Source organism: Notothenia rossii (genome assembly GCF_949606895.1).
Source record: "Notothenia rossii genome assembly, chromosome: 1".
Taxonomy (NCBI): Eukaryota; Metazoa; Chordata; class Actinopteri; order Perciformes; family Nototheniidae; genus Notothenia; species Notothenia rossii.
In genome coordinates this window covers 18,446,495-18,470,977 of record NC_136912.1, presented here as the reverse complement: position 1 = coordinate 18,470,977, position 24,483 = coordinate 18,446,495, and the positions used below count along the sequence as shown (strand labels likewise).

Genomic DNA, 24,483 nt, shown 5'->3' with positions numbered 1-24,483 from the left:
TGGTTATTTTGTAACTGTGTGTGTGTGTGTCAACATAGTATGTCAACACTTTCTGAAGAAGTCGTCCACCAAGCTCTTCCTCTCACATCTGCTTTATCTGTCTTCCCTAGAATAATCTGTGGTTGGGTTTAGTTTGTGAACCACTGCAACATATAACAACTTGCACCAGAAAGTAGATTGTTTTAGTTTTAAGTAGTTGGACAGATGTAATGCTGCATTGAGTGTGTGCAGTGTGTAGGTTTGTGTGTGAGGAAGCAGTGTGGTTGTCGCATCAGAGATGTTAGAGCTGAGACACTTCCTCGTCCTTTTTTACTCTCATCACGGACCTGCAGAGAAGATCAACGGCTCACAAACAAGACTGACCTCACATTTTACACACTGACTTCACATTGTCTTTAATCACTATTAAAGTAGTTGACAAAGTGTATGTGTGACGTTAAGAAGAACTGTTGGAATTTAAAAGTCTGGTGAGTATTTCCATTTTATTTCTGAAAACTATATTTTAAGGTGATTAAAAGCTACTTAGGTTAAAATGTGTCAATATTTTCCCTCAAGGCTCAAACTAATAGTGTTGAATTATTTCAGAAGTAATGAGCTTTATTCCGCAAATCTACTTTTTATGAGTTCAGGTGATAATCACCTTGTTATGTAATGTCATTCGGATCTTTCTCTTAATTGTCTCAGTAATTAGGGGAAAACGCCTAAAACAAGATTACATTATTTTTAAATGTGAAGTCAGAAGATGAGTTATCTGTTAAAATTACAGTTATAAACACAATTGTTAAAGAGCTATTGCTAACACAGATCAAATAAATATAAGGCACGAGAAAGCTGTCAAGGAAAAGACATATAACTTCTTTAGTTTGACTGTACATTTCATAATGTTTGTTCGATAGTCAACACCAGTTTAACTCTTATCCTTCTGAACTAAACGGTAAAGTTCTTTATAGCCGAATGTATCGTATAACATTTATTTGAGCTTGTTATTGAATTAATGCCATCTCATCATCTTTTATTTAGGACATATATTGTCAACAGAAAATGGTTGATGTTTTTAAATGTATTTTTGATTCAAACAAACAACATGGATCCTAACCCTTTTATTTTATTTTAGGAGTCTCTTGAACTATATATATATAAATAAATGTGTTAAAGCTAGCTCCTACTTGAGCAGCTGCAAAAGTAAAATGCTTCTTATTGCATCAGTTCTAATGATCTAAATATCATCATATAAAATGTATTATGTGATAAAAAGTCAACTAATGGTAGAGTTTTCTAAACTATATTTAGCTGATGATGCTTTCACTTCAACTCTATGCAGGACTTTTACTTGTATGGTAGTATTTTTACATTGTTGTGTTGGTACTTTAATATCTGAGTACTGTTGCAGACAACCTTAGAGGTGAAACATACAAAATGAACCGTCCCGTAGAAAATGAAATGAAATCGATTCAACATGGCTGGTATTATGATGCAAACCTTGTAATCCATCAATGTTACAGTTGTTATGTTTTTGAAACAAGTCTTATTCATTTGTTGGAGCATTTCAACAGATCCCTCTGTCTCGCCAATCCTCTTTAGTAATCTTATCATTTATGATCGTGCCAGCCATTTATTTTCAGAGAATAGCTCCTGTAGAGACTGAACATTATTTTGTAAAAGCGATGTTGTCCTCGTTTAGTGATGCTTTACTCTTATCCAGGTGAAAATACAAACATTTACAGCAGGGTTTTTTTTTTATTCAAGTCCTCATCATTTAACTATTTCAAAAATACTTTTAGGTAACATTTTTTTCTTTTTTTTAACACCTCACTTTCCCTAACAGCTTCACCTTTGAGTGATAACACTGTGTCATGAAATGTGTTGCAGTTAAGAGATATATTTGCAATTCTGATAAATGTAGTTCTAAGTGTCAGTTTCATTTAGATTTGGCTCGCTTTCAACTGCAGTGTTACCGTAGCTTAACACATACGAGAAACATCTCTGCAGTGGCCTTTAATGTCAAGTAATCTAATGCTGATCAAAAACATATGACAGGCTAACCGGAGTTTGTCAAGCAGAAATTAAAAGACCAAAAAATAAGAAAATTAATTATATTGGTAGATATGACAAATCATCCTTAGGGGCTCCTGGTAAACTGGGCTAGGGGGAACAATCATCTGACCACAAACATCACCTCGTCTAGAGCATCTCTGTGCAAAACAACATCCGGCACGAGACCTTGAAAACATCTGTAATGAGAAAACATTTCTCATTACACTTAATATAGGGCCTTGTATTGTCCTGCCATTTAAACACAAAAATTAAATTTGATATCATTTGTAACATCAACATTTTAACCTACTAACAAATCATGACATAACATGTTACACATTTTTTGAACTAAAAATGTTTTGGCGTTTATTTATTTTTTGTTAAATGGTATACTGTATGTTAATGCAGAGTTTACACCAATGCAGGAAACAAACCATTGTATACAGTTCTGGTGCCCTCTTTTGGGCCAAAAGTATATTGAGTGGTACATACATCGGAACTAATGCTGCACAGTGTTACACATTTCTTCTGGTTTAGTCTTCATAAAATACAAATATGTATTAGGTCAGATTTAGATGCGAAGAAGTTTCTGGTCTGTGTGAAAATGTAGGGTGTACCATTATATTAAATCAATAATACATTCAATCTTTACACTTGAATGTCGTAACTAACATTGGCATTGTATTTCTTACCCTCTCTAGAAGACTGATTTTAGGTGTTGAGCGGTTCTTCCTCCTTATTGTGTGATGCCTCGTTCTTTCTTGGTAAAGCGAGGAGGGCTTCACTACCTTGTAAAAAAGACGGGGGCCTGGGACACACCCCTGGTGTTCTCCACACCAGGAAGTCCCGATGGTAGCACAGTGCCCATCGCTTTACTGCAGCAGCCTGCAGACAGCCACTCTAAAGGAAGTGACCTTCAGCCATTCAGCCCCATAACTTATGGTGGGTGAAATTTGACTTAAAAAGCACAATACTTTGTGGTAAGCAGCCTGTTTGGGATCCAGAATAAATATTTTTGTATTTAAATATTGTCGGACTATTGCGTAAGCCGTTATTAAATGAACTGAGTTTAACTTATTCTTTTCAATTTGTCAAAAGTGCATCAATTCAAAGTTTCAGAATATCAGAACAAGAAGGTCAGTCCACTTACCTGTCTGTCTTTGTTCTCAGACCGTAGATCTGCTCAGTCCTGCAGTCCTTTTAGTCCTGTGGAGAAAGTTGAGTCTTGCCCTCACGCACCAGCGGTCTGGTCCAGGCCTCATGTACGCTCAGGATATCCAGACAAACTGTCTGTGGGACTGGGATATTTGACCCAGCACCCTCACATCCTGAGGGAGACCAGGAGCAGCGGGTGCTTGAAGATCAGTGCCGGGAGACAAGAGTGTCCAATCTGTAGCAAAGTAGGACATCCCTCTGTTTCATTTGAGACATTTAAAGTAGACCTAACAGGACGTGGTTGAAAGTGATGAAGTTATACTGGCAGTGCAAGAAAATACATTTAAGTTAATTTGATATGTTTTTTACCTAACGGTAGTAAGTAGGAGCAAGTCTTTCTATACAAATGCACAAGAAAAAAAGAAAGCACAAGGTCAAAGGTCATAACAACTTTTTCACATTTGAATTGGTTTCCCACCTTTATTCTCCTGAAGTCTCACTTTCGTTTAATTGTATTTATTTCCTATTTGCAGATATTTTCATGTCTGTCAAGTTTGAAGACTCACATATGCAAGAGTCATGGCAGCAGCTCACCAGCACACATCAAGTCCAGCAAGGTCAGTAAATAATCGTACTATCTTCCACTAAAATAATCAAATTCATGCACATATGGGGCCCATCACTCCTGAATCCTTAAACAGTGCCTGTTGTTTCAGGAGAGGACGTTTGGCTGTACAGTGTGTGGGAAAGTGTTCAAGCGCTCCTCCACCCTCTCCACTCACCTCCTCATACATTCAGACATCCGGCCGTACCCCTGCCAGTACTGCGGCAAAAGGTTCCACCAGAAGTCCGACATGAAGAAACACACCTTCACACACACTGGTGGGTTTGTGTCACGTCTTTATGTTTAATATACTGAGATAACTAATATTGAATCATTATTATTAATATTTCATGTTCCATACATCACTTATATTAATTTCTAAGACGTAAATTAGCCCGAGAACCACCAGGTGTCCACATAGCATTTTCTTTCTTCTACAGTAGGTTAACAATATCTTGCCAACACATCATCCCTATTAATGCTGTTGACCAAAAAGCAAGCATAGCATTCTTGCTTTATTAAACAATGTTTTATGATATAATCCCCATAGATGTGTATACAAATTGTAATTTAGGTTAAATGTATCAATTTAATAATTATTTAGGCTGTTTTTATAATTATTTGTATTTATTTATGAAGTCTTGATGTTTTTATTTTATTTTCATACTCAGTTTTTCATTCACGTAAAAAGACTGCTTTAGGATTTAAGGCCTTCCAAATGGAATGTATAATTGTTTTGTTTGACTTATATTATATTAAGAATACAGTTTTGTATGTGTGAGAAATTAGATGTTTGGACAAACTAAGTTAGTGAACAAATAGTCATTTAAAAAAAGGAGATGTATTACATGTGTAAATGCTATATGCTTGACAAAAGCTCTGAGCAGTGTCTTATGTATGAATATTTTAACATCCTATGTATTTAAATGACTTGCTCTGTTTGTGTTCCAGGTGAGAAGCCCCATGTGTGTCAGATATGTGGGAAGGCCTTCAGCCAGAGCTCCAACCTCATCACCCACAGCCGTAAACACAGGGACGAGCGGCCCTACCACTGTCCTCGCTGCCTCCACGGCTTCCAGCACAAAGTGGACCTCCGGCAGCACCAGGAGCACCACTGCAACTACCACTGACCCTGACCCATCCTTTTTACGAAACCAGCGGCATCACATTCAGGACAGAAAACTCTTTTCCAGAAAAACCAAGTACTCTGAGTTTCTCTCATATTAAATACAGTGTTTACTTTTGAATTATGTTTATTTAGTTTTGACAAATAACACAGCAGGGTTTTCATTCATCATTTACTTCATTTTTTCTTGTGATGAACAGCTTTTAAAAAGGCTTTAATAGTCCCTTTTTTCTTTGTACCAATGAGCTTTGGCAACAACATCATTTGAGTAGTCTCCATGTGTTGTGTAGTAATCCACAGCTTTATAGTTCTTGACTTTACCATCCCCTACATTGTAGGCTGCTATCCCACCTGCGGAGAAATTAACACAAATAAGAACAAACCTAATTAAAAGTTTGAACAGAGTTGGTGCACTACGGTCTACTGATTCAGTAAAACAAACCTTTCAGCTGCTGCTACCTGCTCCAATTAGGAAATTTGTTCTGGATTATTTTAATAAAATCAACCAATATTTCGGTGGCCTGGCTGAGGTGTTCCTCGCTGTCCCAATCACCCTCTGGATCGTGTGCACCTCCATCTGGATTAACATCAACCTATAGAAATGGGATAAACACATGTTGTTATTTCAATGTAATGTGAGGCTCCACAAAGAGGATGTGAGTAAAACAATATAATTTAAAACAACCTGCATCAGTCCCCAGGCATTATAGGCTCCTCTTTCTTTGTCCCAGTCTCCCCAGCCATCTGTCAGTGCTGCTCCAGCCCTGGACTCTCTGGAGATGATGGCAGCGATGAGAGCTGGATCAATGTTATGTTGTTTTGCCACTTTGTTGATTTTAGACCTGTACTTTTTCATTCTGTCTGCATCAGTCTGTGCCATGTCACGTGATACAGACCTTCCACCTAATAGATAACAAAATAAGAACAGGAATTTGGCCTTTTTGCAACAAACTTTCATCTATCATTGTCAAAATATTGAAGTAGTTGTACTGTAAATATCAAATCAGCTCCTGTGTTTCTACACTGCAGAGTGTACCTTTTCTGTCGTTCCCATAATCCGCTCGAGCTGTTTCCCTTGAGGCACCATCTGTTTCAACTCTCATGATGTCGCCATTACCTCCAAATATGTAGCCTATTACTGCAGATTAGTTTTCATTAACACACCTAGAAAGCATGAGGAGCTCAGGAAAATGTACTGATAGAAAGCAGACAACATGGAATCAAAAAGGACCTTGAGTAAAGGTACGTTTTAAATGTGAATCTCAGCCTACACGTAGCACATCAAAATATATAATGTATGTAGACTGTTACTTGTCTCATCAGCAGAAGAGTAAAACAACACAAGCTCTTACCATTTCCCATGTTTCTCCTTTATTCGTCCACTTGAGAGTTTATTCTAGGCTTTGATTTATAAAGCCTGGATACTTGGATAGGAATAAAGTGAAAACAAATTACTAGAAAATAAGTTAAATAATGAGTGCCAATATCGAACAATAATGGCCAATAACTTCAGTTTACAAGAGAAATGTTCTAATGATGTGACATCGCTCTCACTTTGAAAGCAGTTTGCTTAAAATGTAAGTAATGGCTCTGAATACAATCGTATACTAATAGCAGTGCATTTAAGTAGGCCTTATTTACACAAGACTACAGTGTACAGTATACTACTTTTTTTCGTTTTCAGCTAATTATAACTCACCTGGAGAAGGCTGCAAAGTGTGGGATCCTGAGGGGACACACCGTCATCGTCTGCCACTAGGGGTCTCTAAATCAAAACTATAATACACCGTCTATTGTCGACAGCTTCCTTCATTGTTCATCATTCAAGGGTTTTGTTTCACTGGGAGTCAAAGTATTTATCTGCAGATGTCTCCTGCTGTCCAAAACAATGGGATCCGGTGAGTAAACCTAAATAAATCAGTATAGTTAGAAATCAGAGTGTCTCTAGTTTGGCTGACATTTAATGGAGGGGCTGCAAGCAAGCATTAGCTCAGCTTTTTTCTATGATAACTTAAGATCTTGTATTTTATGATATTTTTTACTCTGAGCCGAATTATCTGAAGAGGTCTTCTCTCCCAATCAAACGCACCCAGTGGTTTAAGGTGGTATAAACATCGAGTACAGCAGTTTTAAGTTTAAAAACAGATTTTCTCCTATGGTGTTCGGTCATTTGCTCTGCTTCTTTTCTATTAAAAAACAGACATCCAATTACTAAAATCATCGTGTCAAAATTGAGACGATCTCTGTTTAATGACTGACAACAGATTAAAAGATCAGTTTCATCAATTTCCTTCACAGTGACTCCTCTCACGTGGAATGTTTACAAAAAGGGCCACGTACCTGACAACAGATAAAACGATCAGCATACATTTCCCGCACAGCGACCACACTTCAGGGGTTCCGCCCACTGATCTCCGACCTTCCCAGGTATTTAACGTTCAATAAAATGAAGAACACAGAATAAAATAATATAAAACACAGAATTTGTGTGATTATACAAAATTCAATTAAATAAACCTCACTGCATATTTACATCTGTTACACATGGAATATAACAAAAAGTGTTTCTGAAGTGAATTACCTACCCCACCTTTAAATGGTATCAAAGTTAAATGAACACAGGCACCCACCTGTTTTGTCTTCTTGTGGTTTCCTTCTCATCAAGAGAATCTGTTGCAGGGTTGCAGGATATATAATATAAGGCATGCTTACTTTCAGTTTCACTATGACTCCCCCCTTTGTGAGATGGTTGGCATCGATAAAAGCAAAGGAAATTCAAATGATACCAGCTCATTTAAAAAGAAACAGCCCTCTCTGATGTAACAGGTCAAAGTAATGTTCGGCAGTGTTTGTGGCTTCTGCCTGGGTCAAGTCTCCCCAGCCTTCCTGCAATTCATTTCCCGCCCTGGAATCTCTGGAGATGATGGTATCGATGAGAGCAGGATCCATAACTACCTCCAACTTTGTTTTTTGACCTTTACTTTTCCATCCTGCCTACATCAGTCTGTGTCAAGGTGTGAGAAGCCCTCACACCTTTTATAAATAAATAAAAACAGAGGACAGGAACATGGCCCCAGATCAACAACTATGTATTTCCCTCTAAATCCATAAAGAACAACTACACAAAAAGAGGTTTAGATAAAGGCTACTAATGACTTTTTCTCATCAAATCAGCTCCTGTGTATCCCAGCTTGTCCTGCTGAGCTGTTTCCCACGAGGCACCAGTAGTTTCAACAAGCATAACCTTCTAATGATAAGATGATTAGATCAGTGTAGGAGCTTTATATTGCTACATATTAGGAGCAGGTGATAGGTGGTGCTAGGATTAGAGCACCAGCATAGGCATATGTTTTTTTTTACCAGGGTGATTCAAGTAAAAGCTATAGGAAAAGTTGAATGACAAGTATAGGAAACCTGTTCAATGTACCTTTGATGATATTGGATCATGAAAATAATTGTACGAAAAGGATACTATCGCAACTTGATCCTTGGACGTAAAACTCTCCAACAGGTGCCTCGGGGGCAGTTTCATTTTAAGTTTATATGGTTTTGGCCGCTGCAATCAGTTGTTACCAACATAAGGACATTGCTAGAGGACTTGAAGGAACTCTACAGTTACATAACCAAATCATTTTTACAAACATGAGCCACTATTACATACACAGTCTGTGTAGTCTGAAAAGATACAATCCTGTGAATCAAAGAAATTCTCACCCTTCACACATCAACAACTTAAAAAAAACAAAAACATTTTATAAGCATTTACATATTGTGGCCATGACTTTTAAAGGGGTCCTGTGCCAAAGTTTAATCTTATAAGCTATATGTTTTAAAGGTTTGACTCTGGTGTCAAATATTCCTAACAAAACTTCAAGTTATTTTGCATTTGCATAAACAACATCTGAGGCCTTTTTTTTCAAGTAAAAGCTATAAAACTTTAAAGTGGGAGATGTACACCTCGTCCCTTTTGTTTTAAAGCCTGGTATGTTTACTTTCATTTCCGTGTGGACTGCTCTCTCCAACAGATGGGGAGAATGGGCCTGGGTGGGTTTCCTAGTGAAAAAGGTGGAGAAAGATGAAACCAGCTGATTTACAAGAAACTGCCCCCACTGACTGTAGCAGGGCAGAGCACTCGCATGTAGACAGATACAACAGTAAATGTATAATGTTGCATGATTTGTGAAAATTCCACTATCTCCTTCTTCAATTCAACAAATGCTGATGTTTGCACATTAGTTTCATATTTAGTCCTTGCTAAAAAAAAAAAGTAATAAGCCCCATGATAAATCTTTTAAAGTCACTCTAATTCAGGACACTTCAAGTGCATTTCACTAATTTCTCAGCTTACACAAAATAAAAATCCTTTCTTTTATCGTTGATGATGCACAAAAGTTCAGCACTGAGGACAACAGGAAATTGCTGCAAGTTCCCTTTTTTCCATTCCGATATGTAAACGGATATCCTCCATTAATCCCACCTGACAACAATTGAGAAAGCAACATTTCCATCAAGTAAGAAACAGTAGGACAGTATTTTGCAGTTGTATACTGACTAAACTAAAAAATAGAAGGTTACATGAGTAAAAGACAAAAGTTAAATGAATTATTTTATTAATGGTTGATACCCCGGTTTATACACTTGTACAGATCATTCACAGCCAAGTTTGAAACAATCTTTTTGAGACTAACTGCAGGCTAATCTTTGTTCTCAATCATTCACTTTTTATTCAACAGTTATACTTATGGAAAAATACGTCAATATGGATTTAAAAGAGGAATGACCCTGTTTTTTATGTTTTATTTTAGAATGCAATCGTTAAAGACATGGTTTTGCTAATTTGGCTAAGGGTGTGAATAACAACATTGTTTCATTGATATGATCTTAAGGAGCTGCAGGGATTAAAAGCCACCGTCAGTCTTGTACCACTGAGCTCTGGCAATGACATCATTGGAGAAGTCGCCATTCGGGGTTTTGGAGTCGACCGTTTCATAGGAGTGGATGTTCCCATCTCCTGCACTGTAGGCCGCTATCCCTCCTGCAGAGACAAAATACAAATGAGAACAAAGGAAAATATAAAGAGGGATGGTAGTTTGTCAGAAAGTTTTTTTCGTATTTTGATTGAAGACACATAGAAAATACATTTGTTACATTGATAGGAACCACAGTTACAAATGTTCAACAGTTCAAAGCTACTAGTGTTCAGCTTAGTCTCTACTATTGTACATCAATTGACAAGCCATACATAGTTGATCTTCACTTTAAACCACAAATATAACCAAAACAGACCATGTAGCCAAAATGTTAGAGAGTGTTGTACAGACTAACAGGACAAAACTAAAATAAACAATAAATAAATGAGAAAGTCCTGTTTGACCTTTCAGCTGCTGCTCCTTGCTCCAGTCAGGATATGCATGCTTGATTCGTAACAGAAAATTAATCAGGATGTCGGTTCCTTTGCAGATGTGCTCCTTGCTGGCCATTAAATCTGTTCCGAAGTGCTCGCGTTGATCTGAAGTGATGAGAATCTACCAAAAATATTTGTTAAGGAAGTTGAAATAAACACTGAACTGCGATTGTAACGTTAACATTAGAGACTTTTAGGGAGGGATTCATTAAAGCAGTTTTGTTATTACCTGCATCAGCCCAAAGGTGTTAGTGCAGCCCCATCCTTTATTCAGGGTCTTTCCAGCCCTGGATTGTCGAGAGATGATGGCAGCAATGAGCGCTGGATCAACTTTTTTCTCACAAGCCACCTCTTTGATGATGGATTTGTATGTCTTCATATCCTCCAGGTCAATCTCTGCCATGGCGTTTGAGGCATTAATACCTTTATAAAGTAAAGAAGGACAGAGTGGGAATATGGCAACAGTCATCTCAATCTATTGATTGACTAACACTATAGATTGGTAGATACTGTATACTGTAAATATAAATTCGTTTTTACCTGAGTATTTCAGCTTGTCCTGTTGAGCTGTTGCCATGGATGCACCAGTAGTTTCCACAAGCATTATGTTGAAATGTCCTGTTGTATATCAAGTTATTATTTTCAAAAGCACAAAACACATCAGCAATGATGATAAGAATGGATGGGTTATAGAATGGAGGTTATTCATCATCCAAAACATCTCACTTACTGTAAACCAATGGCAGTGATCCTTCTTGTGTCTCTTGGGCTAAAAATATTTTAAACAGAAGTGCAGAAGTCAATGAAACAACTAGTGTAAAAAAGGCAAAAATGTTGGAATGAGACACAATGGCAAAAAAAAAAAAAAAAAAAAAGACATAAAACTTGCACAGCTATATTTTTAAAAGACTAAAAAATCATTTTTTTAAAAACATAAAAATACTCAAAACAACCGTGAAAAAAGATACAAAAGAACAACTAGGATTTTCAAAACGATTAAGGACAAAAAAAAGAAAAGAAAAGACCATTAAATAGACTCAAAATGACCATTAAAAAGAGGGGTATCAGGCATTATACTGTAGATGAGGCCCATTATCCCATAATCCATCCATGAGCTTAAAGACCTGAAGGTTATTCTTCATCAAAAACATCTCACTTACTGCTTGATGCTTCAGATGCCTCCTTTGCTGAACATATTGAAAATAATCAATGTTGAATAGCAATGAAAAAACTCCATAACAGATATATTTAAGAGCTTTATTTGATTTCCATTAGGCAACAAGGGTGTGTTTGCAGGCAGGTGAAAAAATTAAAGTTAAAGCTCAAAATAGAAAGGAAAATAATTGGTCATCAGAAAAGGTGAAAATAAGAGTACTTTAGATTAAATCATTATGTTTTCATTCCAGTTTTGGCCCACTTACTTAAAAACTTTTGTGAAATATCTTCTACTGTAAGTAAGACTTAGGACTTTAAGACCTGATTTGTAACAGAAACCCTGTGATACAGAGTTAACAATGGGCTTAAAAAGGAATGTTGCATTTTGAAATACATTCTGTTTACCATGTTTTAACATTTTTTTTAAATGTTGAAATATTGTTGACCCAAAAAAATTAAAATAAGTTACGATGAGTTTCTGATTTCTAACTTCAAAAAATTGTTCCATGCATGAAAGAAAGTAGGTTTTACCAAAATGAAAGTGAAAATAAGTTGTTGTTTTTTGTTCGGATACATTTAGACATTTTCTACAGCTGGGGCACAGGCACTGAAGGCTCCTTCCCCCATAGTGTTGCATAATGTTGTATATCTATTCTATATAAAACATTTTTTTTGCAAAACTCAGTCTTCACCCTTCAATTTTTCTCTCTTGTGAAAAGAAAACTACTAATGGGAATCCTTTCTGAAGCCAAACTCACACCCTTGATGTACACAGATCTGACTGCCTGTTGAACTCACCCAGTATCTCTCTTTGCTCGTTGCATTTAATTTCCCTCAGGATGTCCAGAGTCACTGGTATTGCCCCTGACTCCGTGTAAATAGTAACCAGGAGCTCTGCCACTGCCACACGGGATTTGTCCTCCAGATCTTTGCGCTTGACCCTCGGCTCTTCCTTGCGGTCCAGGAACGCAGAGCAGAACTCCTCCAGCTGCATTTTACTGAGGCTAAACAGCATGTCTTTTAAAGCTTGTGTAACGGTCTTTGGAGCCATCTCTGCTCTCATCCAGAGGAAACACTGCTGCTGGTAGCTCTCTCCTCCCACCACTGACGAACAAGCAAACTTTGCAGTCACATTTCCTTCCTGACCACATCCACCCACCAAGCCCTGTTACATTCTTGCAGAATAAAGTAATGCTCACCCTTCTTACATAAACAGGTTTCAATGATTTGCTTACATAAAATATATTCTTTAGAGCATTTTTTTTTAATTGAAATTAGCTTTGTCCCACTGAGTTGAAATTGATACATTGAAATGTTTGTGATGGCTACAAAACCCTATGTATAACGATAAAGAAAATCAGATCATCAGACATTTTTACTGAAAGAGCTTTTAGGATTCTTAGTATTGAACCAATGCAAGCCCCGGATAAGGATAACCACACAGCTCTAGTAAGCCTCAATTTAAAGCAACATTTCGGTGAGAACAGTCTTGGTTATCACATTATTTAGAACTTGCGCTCAAGAGGTAGCTGTTAAAACATCAGTACTGGGATGTTCAGAACTGGGTCAGAGTCATTTCAGGAGAAAGACACTTGACATTAGGTGAGAAGATTTTAGTGCTTTTAATTTCACATGTTATTAAGTTAAAATGATGAACAATCCAGAGTCTGGAGCATTAACTCACACAGTGGAACTATTTCAAAATTAGGAAAGATAAGCAGCAGGCAGTTGTAGTAATCACATGAAGAGCCATACAAGGCGTTTAAGAATATCATTCCCTGAAGTGTTCCCAGCTTCTTATTTCTGAAAAGAAGGCGTCTCCAGGGCAGGAGGTGTAGTTCACCACCTGTCTGTGGCCCTGGATGGTAAAGTTGGCAGCCAGTCCTCCTCCATCTACTGCACATTGGACCAGTCGGTGGCGCAGCAGGTCCATGGCATGGTGGGACGGCAGGGCGGCAGTGTAGTTACCGATGATTGACACGCCGTACCCGATGGAGTTGTGTCCCCTGGTGTGTGTGCCAAGGTATTTCCAACCTCGGCCTTCATAGACGTAGCCGTCAGAGCCAACCACAAAGCTGAAGGCACAAAGACGCGAAAACCCTTGTGTGACCGGCTTCTTAAAAAACTATCCTTAACCATCCCACAGTAGCTAATCAAGGGTTACCATTTCTCAAGTGTCAGATTGACAACAATCAGTTAAAGGGTTAGTTACCTGTATCCTATGTCGCTCCAACCACGATCCTCCTGGTGGAAACGCTGCATGGCTCTCATGTTGCGAGAGCAGTTTGGGAAGGATAGACAGGGTGAGGATGGCTCATAGGTGTGGTGAACATAGAGAAATTGAACGGGCAGAGACAGTGGGATAGGTGTACTCTGATAGGCTTTTGCCCCCCACTGACAACGTGGGATGATTTGAGGGCAGACTGAGGAGAAAGAGGATAAGTGTTAAGAAACTAAAACCACAAGCTTATCTTTGTCAAAAGGTTCAAGACTCAAAACTATAGCCTGAATGATATTAGCTAATCGTGTATATGTCTGCTGTTTAAATAACAAAACATTACATAACTGAAAGTCAAACATATATTTTAAGTCTGTTCACCAGAAAACATCAGTATTATAAAAGGAAAAAGACTATTGTACACAGGGTTCTTTAACCATGCCCATGACCAGCCTTTCTGCAACAAATCTTAATTCAAAGACTCAAACATTTGATAATCTAATATAATTAAGCCATTTAATCAACAATAATTAAAAGCTTCCTTCCTCCCTTATGTCAATATATTTCAGTTATAATTCATAAATATACATTTGAGTCCATACACTTCTTTGACAGTAAACTGAATGTTGGACTATTGTGCAGATAAAAGACATTTTATTGGGGCTCGTGGAACGTATAATAAAGATTTTTCAAAGTTTCTATAACCTTTTACGGACCACATGATCAATTGATTAAAGGTCACCTATTATGCAATATCCAATTGTTCATCTATTTTAGACATAAATATGTGTCCCCTCTGTTTTGAGATTTGGAAAGTTTCAGGAAAAAAGGTTTTCTCTATTTTTGTCCTCATCCATTTATATGAAAACCTGTCTGAAGATTAGTTTGACAAATGTTGGCCACGTTGAGATGACACAATTTTTTGGGGCTATAACCAGCCAAGTTAACACCCACCTTATCACCTCAATCTCCTCGTAGAGCACCTTTTGTGTTTTTTCAAACCAAACACTTCTCAGAGGAGCATGGGGAGTGGCAGTTATTTTGAATTTAAAGCTACAGACACAGAATCAGTACTTTTGAAACAGGGATGAAACAGAGGGGTTTTGTTCCTCATAACTCACCCCAGAATTTGTTCACAAATTCCTGTAATCCATCCTTCACTGCTTTCCCCACTCCAGTGTCTAGAGCAATCCACTCTGTCTTCTCCAACTTCCAGACTAATGCTAGTGTCTCCATCACCTGGCTGTAAAGATCGAGTGGCTCCAGAATGGATCTAGAGATCTCCCTTCGCCTCGGGCTGACATGGCTAGTGATATCATCAAGACCCTGCCCCTCATGCAGGACATAACTGTAGTATCCTTTCAGAAACTCGCTGAGGGCCTGCGGCTGTTCAGATGCAGGCAGGTTGCTGTAGTCCATTCCCAGTATAGCACCATCCATGCCCCCATTAATGACGGCATCAGTGGCCAGTGTGGCAGGCCGAGACAGCTTGAACAACTTAGGGCGCTCCACACTGTCCCAACACCCGTTGGGCCCCAGACGATTAGACGGAGGGAAGTCCTGGAGGCTGAGGAAGGACAAGCCCAGCCTTCGACCTAAAGTGAGAGGGAACATCCCAACTGGTGGTGTCCCCTCCACCTTTGCTCTCAGACCTGTTTCGATTCCTAGCAGTAAAGGAGCAAGGGCTACCGTGGTGCCATCAGGAGCGAGGACCACCCCTCGTTCCTCTCCGTAATCTGTCACAATATGGTGGATGGCCTTGTCAAAGAAGCTAAAGGATGAGGCATTAAGAATTGCTTTTTCTAGGACCTCAGCGTAAGCAATGCTATACGAGGCACCCAGGAAGTGAATGGTCATCTCATCGTCATGGCCGGCAGTCTTCCGCAGGGCCCGGACCAGAGCCAGGGGGCACAGACCGGGGTTGGAGTCTTCCACCTGCTGCACGGCTTGGATGAAGCTCTCCATGTTGCGCAAGTGAACACCTGACAAAAATAAAAAAGTGTGAGACCAATTATCTTTGAAACAGTAATATCCAGGGGAGGCTGTCGCTCAGGAAGTACAAGTTGTTTAGTCAAGATCCAAGGCTTTATTGTCATGTGCGCAGCTACAGTGTAGATATGGCAATGAAAAACTTAAGTCATCTGAAGGTCTGTATTTTGATCCCTGGCTCATGCTGTCTACATGTCAAAGTGTCCATTCGCAAGATACTTAACCCCAACAAATGCTGTCAATGTGTTTATGGCTCCTGGTGAGCAGGTGTAGTAAGTATGAAGTAACCTCCGCCACTAGTGTATGAATGCTAGGTGAACGCTTGCTTGTATTGTAAAGCTCTTTGAGTGGTTTCTGTAGAGCACTATATAAATGAAGTCCATTGGCCATTTGCTGAAGGTCTTATTCAGATCACAGCTAGGTGCAGTGGAAATAGTAGGTGTGTATTGTTTATTCTCTACCTTTGACCAATATATCAACATAATACAGAATTACATTGGTTCAATTTGTTTCACGATGAATAACTAAAAGAGAGAATGCATCAAAAAGGGTACACACCTTCCTCAAATTCTTGGATGCTACAATACATCAAAGTATCATCTCAGGCAAAAATCTGAACAAAAGCAAACTGTATAAAAAAAACCATTTACATTTAGCTGCGTTTCCATCGAGACAAAGCCTAAAGTTGACCTTTGTGAGATCGAAACATTGCGCAATACAAATAACTGGAGGCTTTTTACACAATCCAAGCTGTGTATCCAAGCTGGTCAGAATTGGACACAAAACCAACTTAGTCGGCTTTAGGGAAAAATTATGACTTAAAATAACCATTATCATGTGGAAAATAATACATAAGTGGTTATTGTTATGATGGGAGTGTTCATGGTCAAAAGAAACCAAAATTGATTGACAGAAAGCAAACAGTAAATATATTATCAGTGTTTTACAGCCTGACCTACACAGGAAAGAAGGGACATTTTTACTTTAAATAAATGTATTATGTCAACAGATTACACATAATTGTTGAAAGCAATGATATCAATATGAACCTAATATTTGTTTTATTTTAAACTTAATATTATTAATTACAATTCAGTGGACTTAGTTCTTCAATCACAATGTCAGGATACCTCCTTTGATCTTACCCTCACATTTCAAAAATAATGTTCCCATAAAACTAAACCCCATCATCAGTTATGTTTTGAGCGTATTAACTTGATGTCACATTTGTGAACATGTGGCTAACGTTGTTTATTGAAACACAAAAACTAAAGTAACCTGGTTGTTTTTCTTTAGAGAAAAGTCAGTCAGTCTGAACAACAAACCCCATTCCTCCCAATAATGTTCACACAATCCCTAAACCGGTGTTGTTGTACTGAAAGTATATTCAGTCTTTGATACTTTCTCTTTCCTTTTTCGATTTTCTTTTTCAGAAACATATTTTCTCAAAATGAAAATGGCTAAGCAAAAGTAAAACTTGTACATTCTCGAAATAAAAATACAGATTGCAGAAACACTAATGAAGCTGAACCACAACATGAAAAGAAACAGCTTTCCATTATTTTAAGACATATTTTGAATAACTGAACTTACCTGTAGGCCCGCTATAGACAGTAAAGCAGGATAAAGCCAGAACAAAAAACGACAGCCCAAATAAAGTCATGTTGTATCACCTGCTTGCCTGCAATGTTCTGTTACAGAAATTAAATAGAAGTAGGCTTTCTGCAAGTTTAATGAACAGGTTGAAGACCTAAACTGTTTTGTTCCTCAAAACTTCTGAGAGTATTTTCGTATGTGCAGGACGGCAGTGTTGAAGAGTACACTTTGTACACTGATGCTTCCAAATATTGATTTAGCCTACAGTTAACTAAGTCATGAGCAAAACAAAGTATTGGCCCTGCAGTGAATTGTATCACACAGTTTACAAAAAAGTTATTTTAAAAATGATATTGTGTTGTGCCACTCTTTCCCTATGTGCCATGCACCCTTGTTCAGCTTCATTTGTATACATTATGTAACTCAATCAACAAACTGAAGTAGAAAAAAGCAGATGAATGGTTAATGTTTACCATCTCCCTGTGTACTCATCAGTGTTGGGAAATTTTGAGTCACAGGAGATCATATCTGGTCACATGATCTTTGAATGCAGGGAAATTATGGAAACAACTATATAAGACTGCCTTCATGTAGTTTGTCGGTTCTGGTCAAATTAAGATTGTTACATTTAAAAATGTAAAGTCATTTCACAATTGAAATAAAACGTTAAATGTGATTTTTTGTTTAATATAAACCCACAACAATAAACCAAGTAAAACATTTTAATACGGTGCCCAACACAAATGTATGCAAGCCTTTTTCTGCCACTAAGTAAATATAAGGATTGAAAGTGCTGTATGCTACTTTCATCTGAAAATAATTGTAAACTTTGAGCTTCAGGAATGGAGATTTGAATTGTGGTCCTTGACTTCATTACTCATCTTATCAATGAACGTCCTAATATTTTCTGCTCTAAAGACGAACATACTGTATACAGTATTGAAAGGATCTGTTCAGACATATTTATTGATCATTGATTGTACTCCTTTGCAATGGCAAATGTAGATTAACATTACATACACTTGTCTATCTTAAGAAGCAGTGTGTTAATCTTGTTACATTACATTACATTGCATTTAGCTGACGTTTTTATCCAAAGTGACTTACAATAAGTGCATTCGACCAAGAAGATACAAACTTGAAGAAAACAGAATCATATAAGTATCAGGTTTCATAGAGCTAAAACATTTCAAGTGCTACTCAACTGGCTTTAGATAAGCCAGTCCTTTATTAGTATATAAGTGCTTTGTTAGTAATTCTATCGCTCGAAGTGGAGTCAAAAGAGATGTGTTTTCAGTCCGCGCCGGAAGATGTGTAAGCTTTCTGCTGTCCTGATTTCAATGGGGAGCTCATTCCACCATTTTGGAGCCAGGATAGCAAACCCACGTGTTTTTGCTGATGGGAACTTGGGTCCCCCTCGCAGTGCGGGTGCAGCGAGCTGTTTGGCTGATGCAGAGCGGCGGAGTGCACGTGCTGGGGTGTACAGTTTGACCATGTCCTGGATGTAGGAAGGGACAGATCCATTCGCAGCATGGTACGCAAGTACCAGTGTCTTGAAGTGGATTCTAGCAGTTACCGGAAGCCAGTGAAGGGAGCGGAGGAGCGGTGTGGTGTGGAAGATTTAGGAAGGTTGAAGACCAGACGAGCCGCTGCATTCTGGATGAGCTGCAGAGGTCGGATGGCACATGCAGGTAGACCAGCCTGGAGGGAGTTGCAGTAGTCTAGGGGTGAGATGACGAGAGCCTGGACCAGAAGTTGCGTCGCTTTCTGGGTCAGAAGGGGTGATGCGGTCCTTGTTTTTTTGCAGTGTATTAGCTGACACCCACAATTTCCAAGCCAATAGGCGGATGGAAAATCTACAATTTCCTCACGTTGCTGTCTTTGGCAGGCCTGATGGGACAATAGCTGTAGCAAACAGTGCATATTTGTTTCTATAATAATAATAATAATAATAATAATGGGTTTCATTTATAACGCACTTCATATTTGAGTTCAAGGAAGTATGAGGGGTGAGGAGTTCCTTGAGGTAGGGAGGGGCAGTTCCATGGATACACTGGTGGGTGAGGAGGGAGACCTTGTATTCGATCCTCAGTTCCACAGGGAGCAGTGATTTCAGGATGGGGTGATATGATCATATTTGCGCACCCTCATCACCACATGTGGAATCACCATACCAAAGCGATTTCCCACAGAGGTGACGCAGCTGTACTTGTGTCAAATGTCAAGCTTGCAATCAAAGCATTATGTATTTATTATAATAATGTTAATACATGTGTTTTGCTCTGATTACATTTAAATGAAAAAAGCTTTTTGATATGTTTTGTACTATGGGAATAACAGTATGCTATTTACATTGAAATCAGGTGTTTTACATCAGCTACTGGACGCAGCAACTGGAAATGTTAGGAAAGAAAGGGAAGGGAGGTGAGTCATTTTTCCAAGAGAGGAAAATAAGTCACCATCGCACTCTGCTGCTCTTTCTGAGAACCACAACTGTGTGATGGTAAGGTCTTATACATTTATGGTAAAGTGTTGAAGTTATTTGCAAGGGATGGCCTATTTTTGCATTTGGATTCAAAACACTTCAGAATGTTTTATTCCATACAGAGGGGATATTGTGAATATTTAATGTCTTGTTTTTTAAGATTCTAAATTCAAAGGTTTTATTGTCCTCTGCACAGCAGCTACAGTGTAATTATGGCAAAGTAAATCTTGTCTTGTCCCAGGCTCCTCGAACAATGCAACATAAATATACTGTGTAGCCTACTGTATATAAGACATAAACAATACAATAAATAAAAAAACAATGAAAATAGTGCAAGAAGTAACAAAATAGAAATAAAACAGTCCTGGATCTTGAGTGGCTGTGGTCCTGAATCATAAGTCCTGGATGGATATACTCGTGGATTCATCTTCCTATTATACACACATGCATTTCCGAACATTTGGACTACCTATGTTGCAAATGTATTATCTTTTCAATTTACACACGGCATCTATTGCACGTCTGTCCGTCCTGGGAGAGGGATCCCTCCTCTGTTGCTCTCCCCGAGGTTTCTCCCATTTTTCCCTTTAAACTGTGGGTTTTCTCTGGAAGTTTTTCCTTGTACGATGTGAGGGTCTAAGGACAGAGGGTGTCGTATTGTCATACTGATATTCTGTACAAACTGTGACGTCCACTGAGACAAATGTAACATTTGTGATATTGGGCTATATAAATAAACATTGATTGATTGATTGATCCAGGAGATTTTGACTAATGTGCAAGTAATAGAAAGCTTTTATTTTATATATTATTGTTATGGTCTGGTCCCCAATTGCACCGTGCATGAAGGAAGAAAGGTCAAGTGTTATAACTATAGTCTATGGGCGTAAATATAACATGATAAATACTCACACATGAGTATAGCTTGCTATTTATTGTTGCTGTTTGTTTGTTTTAGTCGTTGTTTGTTGTTATTGTTTGTTGGTTTTATTATGCATTGTTGTGTTGTCCTTAATGTTTTTGGTATTGTCTCACCTAAAAATAAAAATAAAAATATTGATAAAAAAAGAAAGCCTTTATTGTCATTATACAAAGAATATACAATGATATTTTAGTGCAAATAGAATGAGATGAGCTAAAAACTGTATATACAATTAAATACTGTACATTGTATTTACTTAACTGTCTAAGTAAACAAATCTAAAAATCATCATACATTTTTAAAAAATCATAAAATGAAAAAATATATATAACCAAAAATGTGCCTTGCCTCCAGGCTGCTCTTGAGCAGCAATGATCTGTGAGTAATGTGGTCACGTGGTGTGGGTCACATGACACACGAGAGGAAGAGAGTTGGAAACAACAGCAGCTCGGCCCGGCTACTGCTTTCAGACAGCTGTGTGATTTCTGAGACCTGTAAACAGTTATTTTTCAAGGAAATACAACCTACTCGCAGTGTTAGCCATATGATTCACCTATTTATTGTGTTCTTAAACGGATAACTACATGGCTGACGCAGTTCACCGGGACTCATTAGGTAATGTAACTCTCCTTTACTCCACAGTTAGACACGACTCATTTGTCTTTCTACAAATAGACATGGTTCTGTCTACTATTAAACTGTGTTAAATGGTGTTGTTTCCCTGCTGGTCACCTGCTAGTGTCAGAGCTGCAACAACACAACATGTAGGTTACTGTAAACAGTGGTGTAATGTCGTGAAGTACATTTACTCAAGTATTGTAATTAAGAACGATTTTGGGATACTTGTTCTTTACTTGAGTATTTTTATTATATACTCATTTATACTCCACTAGTATACAAAGTCATTAAAAGTAGCTTCCCCTTTACCAGCTTTAATCAACACAATGCATCAAAGTTAACTTAAGTTCAAGATCTGAGTACTTCTCCCACCTCAGACGGTAAATCTGCTCTGTCATCTTCTTCTACAGTACTCCTTTTATATATCAAGTGTGCTTTCCCAAAACAGCTCAGGTTTTTGCTGCGATGACTCCTTACTGTAATCCTTGTTGACAACGTGGGATTTTCCCTCCACAGGTTGTGTCTAAATAAGGAAAGCATCATTTAGTGAGAGGTATAACTAGACAACAATACAAGAAAAGGTTGTTAGACATAACCTCATTTTGATAATTATATAGCAGTAACTGTCATCAACTGTTTAAATAACAGTCAGAGAAAGGTATTCAACTATTTTTCTCTCAAAAAAAGTCCTTGTAATGCAACTCAAATACAGGTATTTATTCTACTTTGGGGTTAAACTAAATAAGATATTCAACCACGGGACATTGTGTTCTTTGAACATGTGATTGTCATTAATACCAATGTTCTGATCCTTTTTGATTAATACGATAATACTTTAATGGTCAGATCAGGTCTGAAATTTGACTTGCATCACAGCAGCTCCATGTAATAAATGACTAGTTTGTTAGTGTTTGAGTTTCAAGCTTCAACTACATGCATTATAGACCACAAGTTATAGCATGCACCTTTCATTTGAGTGAGCTAATTTAACATTACTGATGTAAAGTGAGACAAATGGTGTTAAAAACTTGCCCCAGTTTCAGATGTTGATGGTGGGTTTGTTCTTGGTCTCCCGTCTATTAAGACCCAGAGGCTACATCACCATTATCCCCCCCTTTCAGCAACTCTAAACGGCCCAGCTCCTTCATGCATAATAACAGTTTCGACACCATTTTAATAATCTTAACTCACGCATGGTTAAGTCTGCAGTCTTGTTGTTCTGGGTTAGGCGAAGTATGGCTTCACAGATTATGGAGTTCCTCTGTACTGTGAAGGATTTTTGAATTGATTGTGGAAGTTTGTTTGTGACCTTAAAACTGTTGTTTTTAGGGCCAAGACAGGTCTTAGTTCATGTAGACACACAGAAAGATTAAGGCCTGCTTCATGTAGCATCTCGCACAGTATGTGTTCAGTAAGGGCTTATGTGTCTGTGATGGTTTTACATCAGTGCCCCCGAAATTGCCAAAATCATTTTTCCACCCACCACTTCAGGATAAACAACAAAGTTAACCGCAACACTGGAACTATTATTGAACAATAATAAACATTGCCACTAAAAATATTTGTTGTGTGGTAATCTTTCTAAGTAATATTGTATCTGGAAATAAAATTCAATGTTGAGTTTTTACATTTTTTATTGATTTACTGCCTTGCTCACCCCCATGGTGTTGTGGTGGCAGCAGATTTTACAGAGATGCATATCTTAAAACTTTAGCACATAAAGCCAAATCTATGTCCACTAAACCACCATTTGTAATCAAGGTAGACTGGCCTTTTACAGCCAGATTATCAGGTATTTTCCCCCTGATAATACATCTCACAGTTTGCTGCAAAATGAATAGCATTTCAGTTGATACAAAGAATAACCTCCAACCTGCAGATACCAAGAATGTCAATGCATCATCTTTTTTGGTTCAAGGTGTTTCCTTTTAACTGAAGCATAAGAGGAAGTTTTGGACTCTGCACCTGTGGGTGGCCTCTTGCTGCAGCCTGCCAGCCTACAGTAGATACAAGTGTGTTGACATATTCTCAGTGACGGTGAGGATTTAGTCTGACAAACTTGTATTTACTTTAGTGTTTTGGCTAGTACTCCAAAGATAACTGTGAACCGGGAGAGCCAGATATTTCCACAGCTTTATTCAGCATGTGTCATATTTGGTGGCAGGGTCAATGGCCCACTTTTGTTTATCCTAATGCTATCCACCGTGACGATTGACACACTCCTCTGATCAAAGATATGTTCGCAATCACGCCTGTTGTCCGCACGAAATATGAGGTGTTTGGTTTATTTTACGGAGACATGCAACCGTTGTCGAAGCCAGGGTGTTTTTAGTTTATTAAAATGTCTCTCACGGTGTTCAGCTGGATGTTGTTCATCTCAATTGAATGACTTAAAGTTCTCACAGGTTAGCAACAGGTGTCGTATGATGTAGGAAATGATCCCTATGAACGTAGGAAACCATGCAGGAAACCACATGTGGTTATGGTTACATTTTATTTCAATCACAGTAAACATTTCTGTCTAGCTTACTAACTTTAGGCAGAAAACATAATATGAGTAGACCTAAGAAAATATACTCAACTCTTAAACTAAATGTTATGTCTTTACTTTGAATTATTAGATGGTGGTTCCACAGAATGTCACGGGACAAGAGTTATACCAGTCTGTAACGTTTTTGCTTAGTGTTGTTGAACTTTCATCTAGTTTACAGTTAGTGCTGACTAATATTGAACACCAGGAATGTATTTCTTCTGTTTCACTTCACTTTCCCATTAGACAACTCTTCTAAGCTAAGGCTTTGCTCTGCTGACATACTTTGTCTGTTGAACCTGCATTCATCCTGACTCTGCAGTTCATCTGATCATGCCCATGCTGACGTTGACTGCCCAACAAGTCATTTCCTGAGGGAAAAAACTGAGTTACCCCATTCTTCATGTTCTTTTATTGCAGTCTCCAGCAAGCTCAAAGCATGTGACATATATTAAGAACGATTAACCTACTTTCCTAACATGAGGTCAGTTTCTGCTAATACGTGACACATCGACCAGCTTTCTCTCCGACCATAAATTGACTGCTCTGTGTAGCCGTGTCCGATGTTTTTAAATGAATTTGAACTTAAATCATTTTGGTAATTTCTTGGTATTGAGATTTCTTATTCAAGAAAGACATAAGAATAA

The 24,483-nt window shown here is 38.1% G+C and overlaps 4 protein-coding genes and 1 pseudogene across 6 annotated transcripts in view; 2 read left to right on the top strand and 3 right to left on the bottom strand.

Moving 5' to 3' along the window:
• Positions 1 to 55: 55 nt before the first annotated feature.
• On the top strand, positions 56 to 5,323 carry LOC307046693 (uncharacterized protein). Its single transcript, XM_079693196.1, has 6 exons — positions 56 to 467; positions 2,736 to 2,976; positions 3,205 to 3,434; positions 3,723 to 3,806; positions 3,906 to 4,071; positions 4,745 to 5,323. Exons 2-6 carry the CDS (start codon positions 2,781 to 2,783, stop codon positions 4,921 to 4,923), a joined length of 855 nt encoding a protein of 284 aa, XP_079549322.1. The 5' UTR covers positions 56 to 467; positions 2,736 to 2,780; the 3' UTR covers positions 4,924 to 5,323.
• On the bottom strand, positions 5,134 to 7,572 carry LOC307046699 (lysozyme g-like; annotated as a pseudogene). The gene is made up of 8 exons (XR_013810536.1): positions 7,550 to 7,572; positions 7,260 to 7,338; positions 6,619 to 6,795; positions 6,272 to 6,336; positions 5,956 to 6,057; positions 5,605 to 5,822; positions 5,362 to 5,512; positions 5,134 to 5,270 (listed from the first exon to the last, which is right to left on the bottom strand). The product of XR_013810536.1 is annotated as a lysozyme g-like (transcript).
• A 1,940-nt stretch (positions 7,573 to 9,512) lies between these two features.
• Positions 9,513 to 12,940, bottom strand: LOC307031953 (lysozyme g-like). Of its 2 annotated transcripts, XM_079669561.1 has the most exons (7): positions 12,277 to 12,940; positions 11,484 to 11,510; positions 11,054 to 11,092; positions 10,864 to 10,941; positions 10,553 to 10,746; positions 10,294 to 10,444; positions 9,513 to 9,954 (listed from the first exon to the last, which is right to left on the bottom strand). In XM_079669561.1, exons 1-7 carry the CDS (start codon positions 12,539 to 12,541, stop codon positions 9,818 to 9,820), a joined length of 891 nt encoding a protein of 296 aa, XP_079525687.1. In that variant the 5' UTR covers positions 12,542 to 12,940; the 3' UTR covers positions 9,513 to 9,817. The 2 variants fall into 2 exon arrangements, with proteins under 2 accessions (XP_079525687.1, XP_079525688.1); XM_079669562.1 differs by lacking the exon at positions 11,484 to 11,510.
• Positions 12,941 to 13,081: 141 nt separating this feature from the next.
• pglyrp2 (peptidoglycan recognition protein 2) lies at positions 13,082 to 17,565 on the bottom strand. The gene is made up of 4 exons (XM_079669549.1): positions 17,279 to 17,565; positions 14,818 to 15,678; positions 13,691 to 13,901; positions 13,082 to 13,553 (listed from the first exon to the last, which is right to left on the bottom strand). The coding sequence occupies exons 1-4, from the start codon at positions 17,346 to 17,348 to the stop codon at positions 13,250 to 13,252; spliced, it is 1,446 nt and encodes a 481-aa protein (XP_079525675.1). The 5' UTR covers positions 17,349 to 17,565; the 3' UTR covers positions 13,082 to 13,249.
• Positions 17,566 to 21,088: 3,523 nt separating this feature from the next.
• The window catches only part of mcoln1a (mucolipin TRP cation channel 1a), a 14,579-nt gene continuing 11,184 nt past the window's right edge, over positions 21,089 to 24,483 (top strand). The window contains exon 1 of the mRNA XM_079656835.1: positions 21,089 to 21,303. Within this exon, the coding sequence (XP_079512961.1) occupies positions 21,273 to 21,303 (31 nt within the window). The 5' untranslated portion in view covers positions 21,089 to 21,272. The remainder of the gene's footprint in view (positions 21,304 to 24,483) is intronic.

Bases quoted from the DNA above. Each gene is read 5' to 3' on its own strand.
- pglyrp2 (XM_079669549.1), bottom strand. From the start codon at position 17,348: ATGACTTTATTTGGGCTGTCGTTTTTTGTTCTGGCTTTATCCTGCTTT. The intron at 15,679-17,278 runs GTAAGTTCAGTT...TATTTTTGTCAG, and splicing joins TGTCTATAGCGGGCCTACAG to GTGTTCACTTGCGCAACATG. The intron at 13,554-13,690 runs GTAACTAACCCT...TTGTGCCTTCAG, and splicing joins TGGAGCGACATAGGATACAG to CTTTGTGGTTGGCTCTGACG.
- LOC307031953 (XM_079669561.1), bottom strand. From the start codon at position 12,541: ATGAGAGCAGAGATGGCTCCAAAGACCGTTACACAAGCTTTAAAAGAC. The intron at 11,511-12,276 runs GTGAGTTCAACA...CAATATGTTCAG, and splicing joins CGAGCAAAGAGAGATACTGG to CAAAGGAGGCATCTGAAGCA. The intron at 10,747-10,863 runs GTAAAAACGAAT...TACTTTATAAAG, and splicing joins GGACAAGCTGAAATACTCAG to GTATTAATGCCTCAAACGCC.
- LOC307046693 (XM_079693196.1), top strand. From the start codon at position 2,781: ATGCCTCGTTCTTTCTTGGTAAAGCGAGGAGGGCTTCACTACCTTGTA. The intron at 3,807-3,905 runs GTCAGTAAATAA...CTGTTGTTTCAG, and splicing joins CACACATCAAGTCCAGCAAG to GAGAGGACGTTTGGCTGTAC. The intron at 4,072-4,744 runs GTGGGTTTGTGT...TTTGTGTTCCAG, and splicing joins ACACACCTTCACACACACTG to GTGAGAAGCCCCATGTGTGT.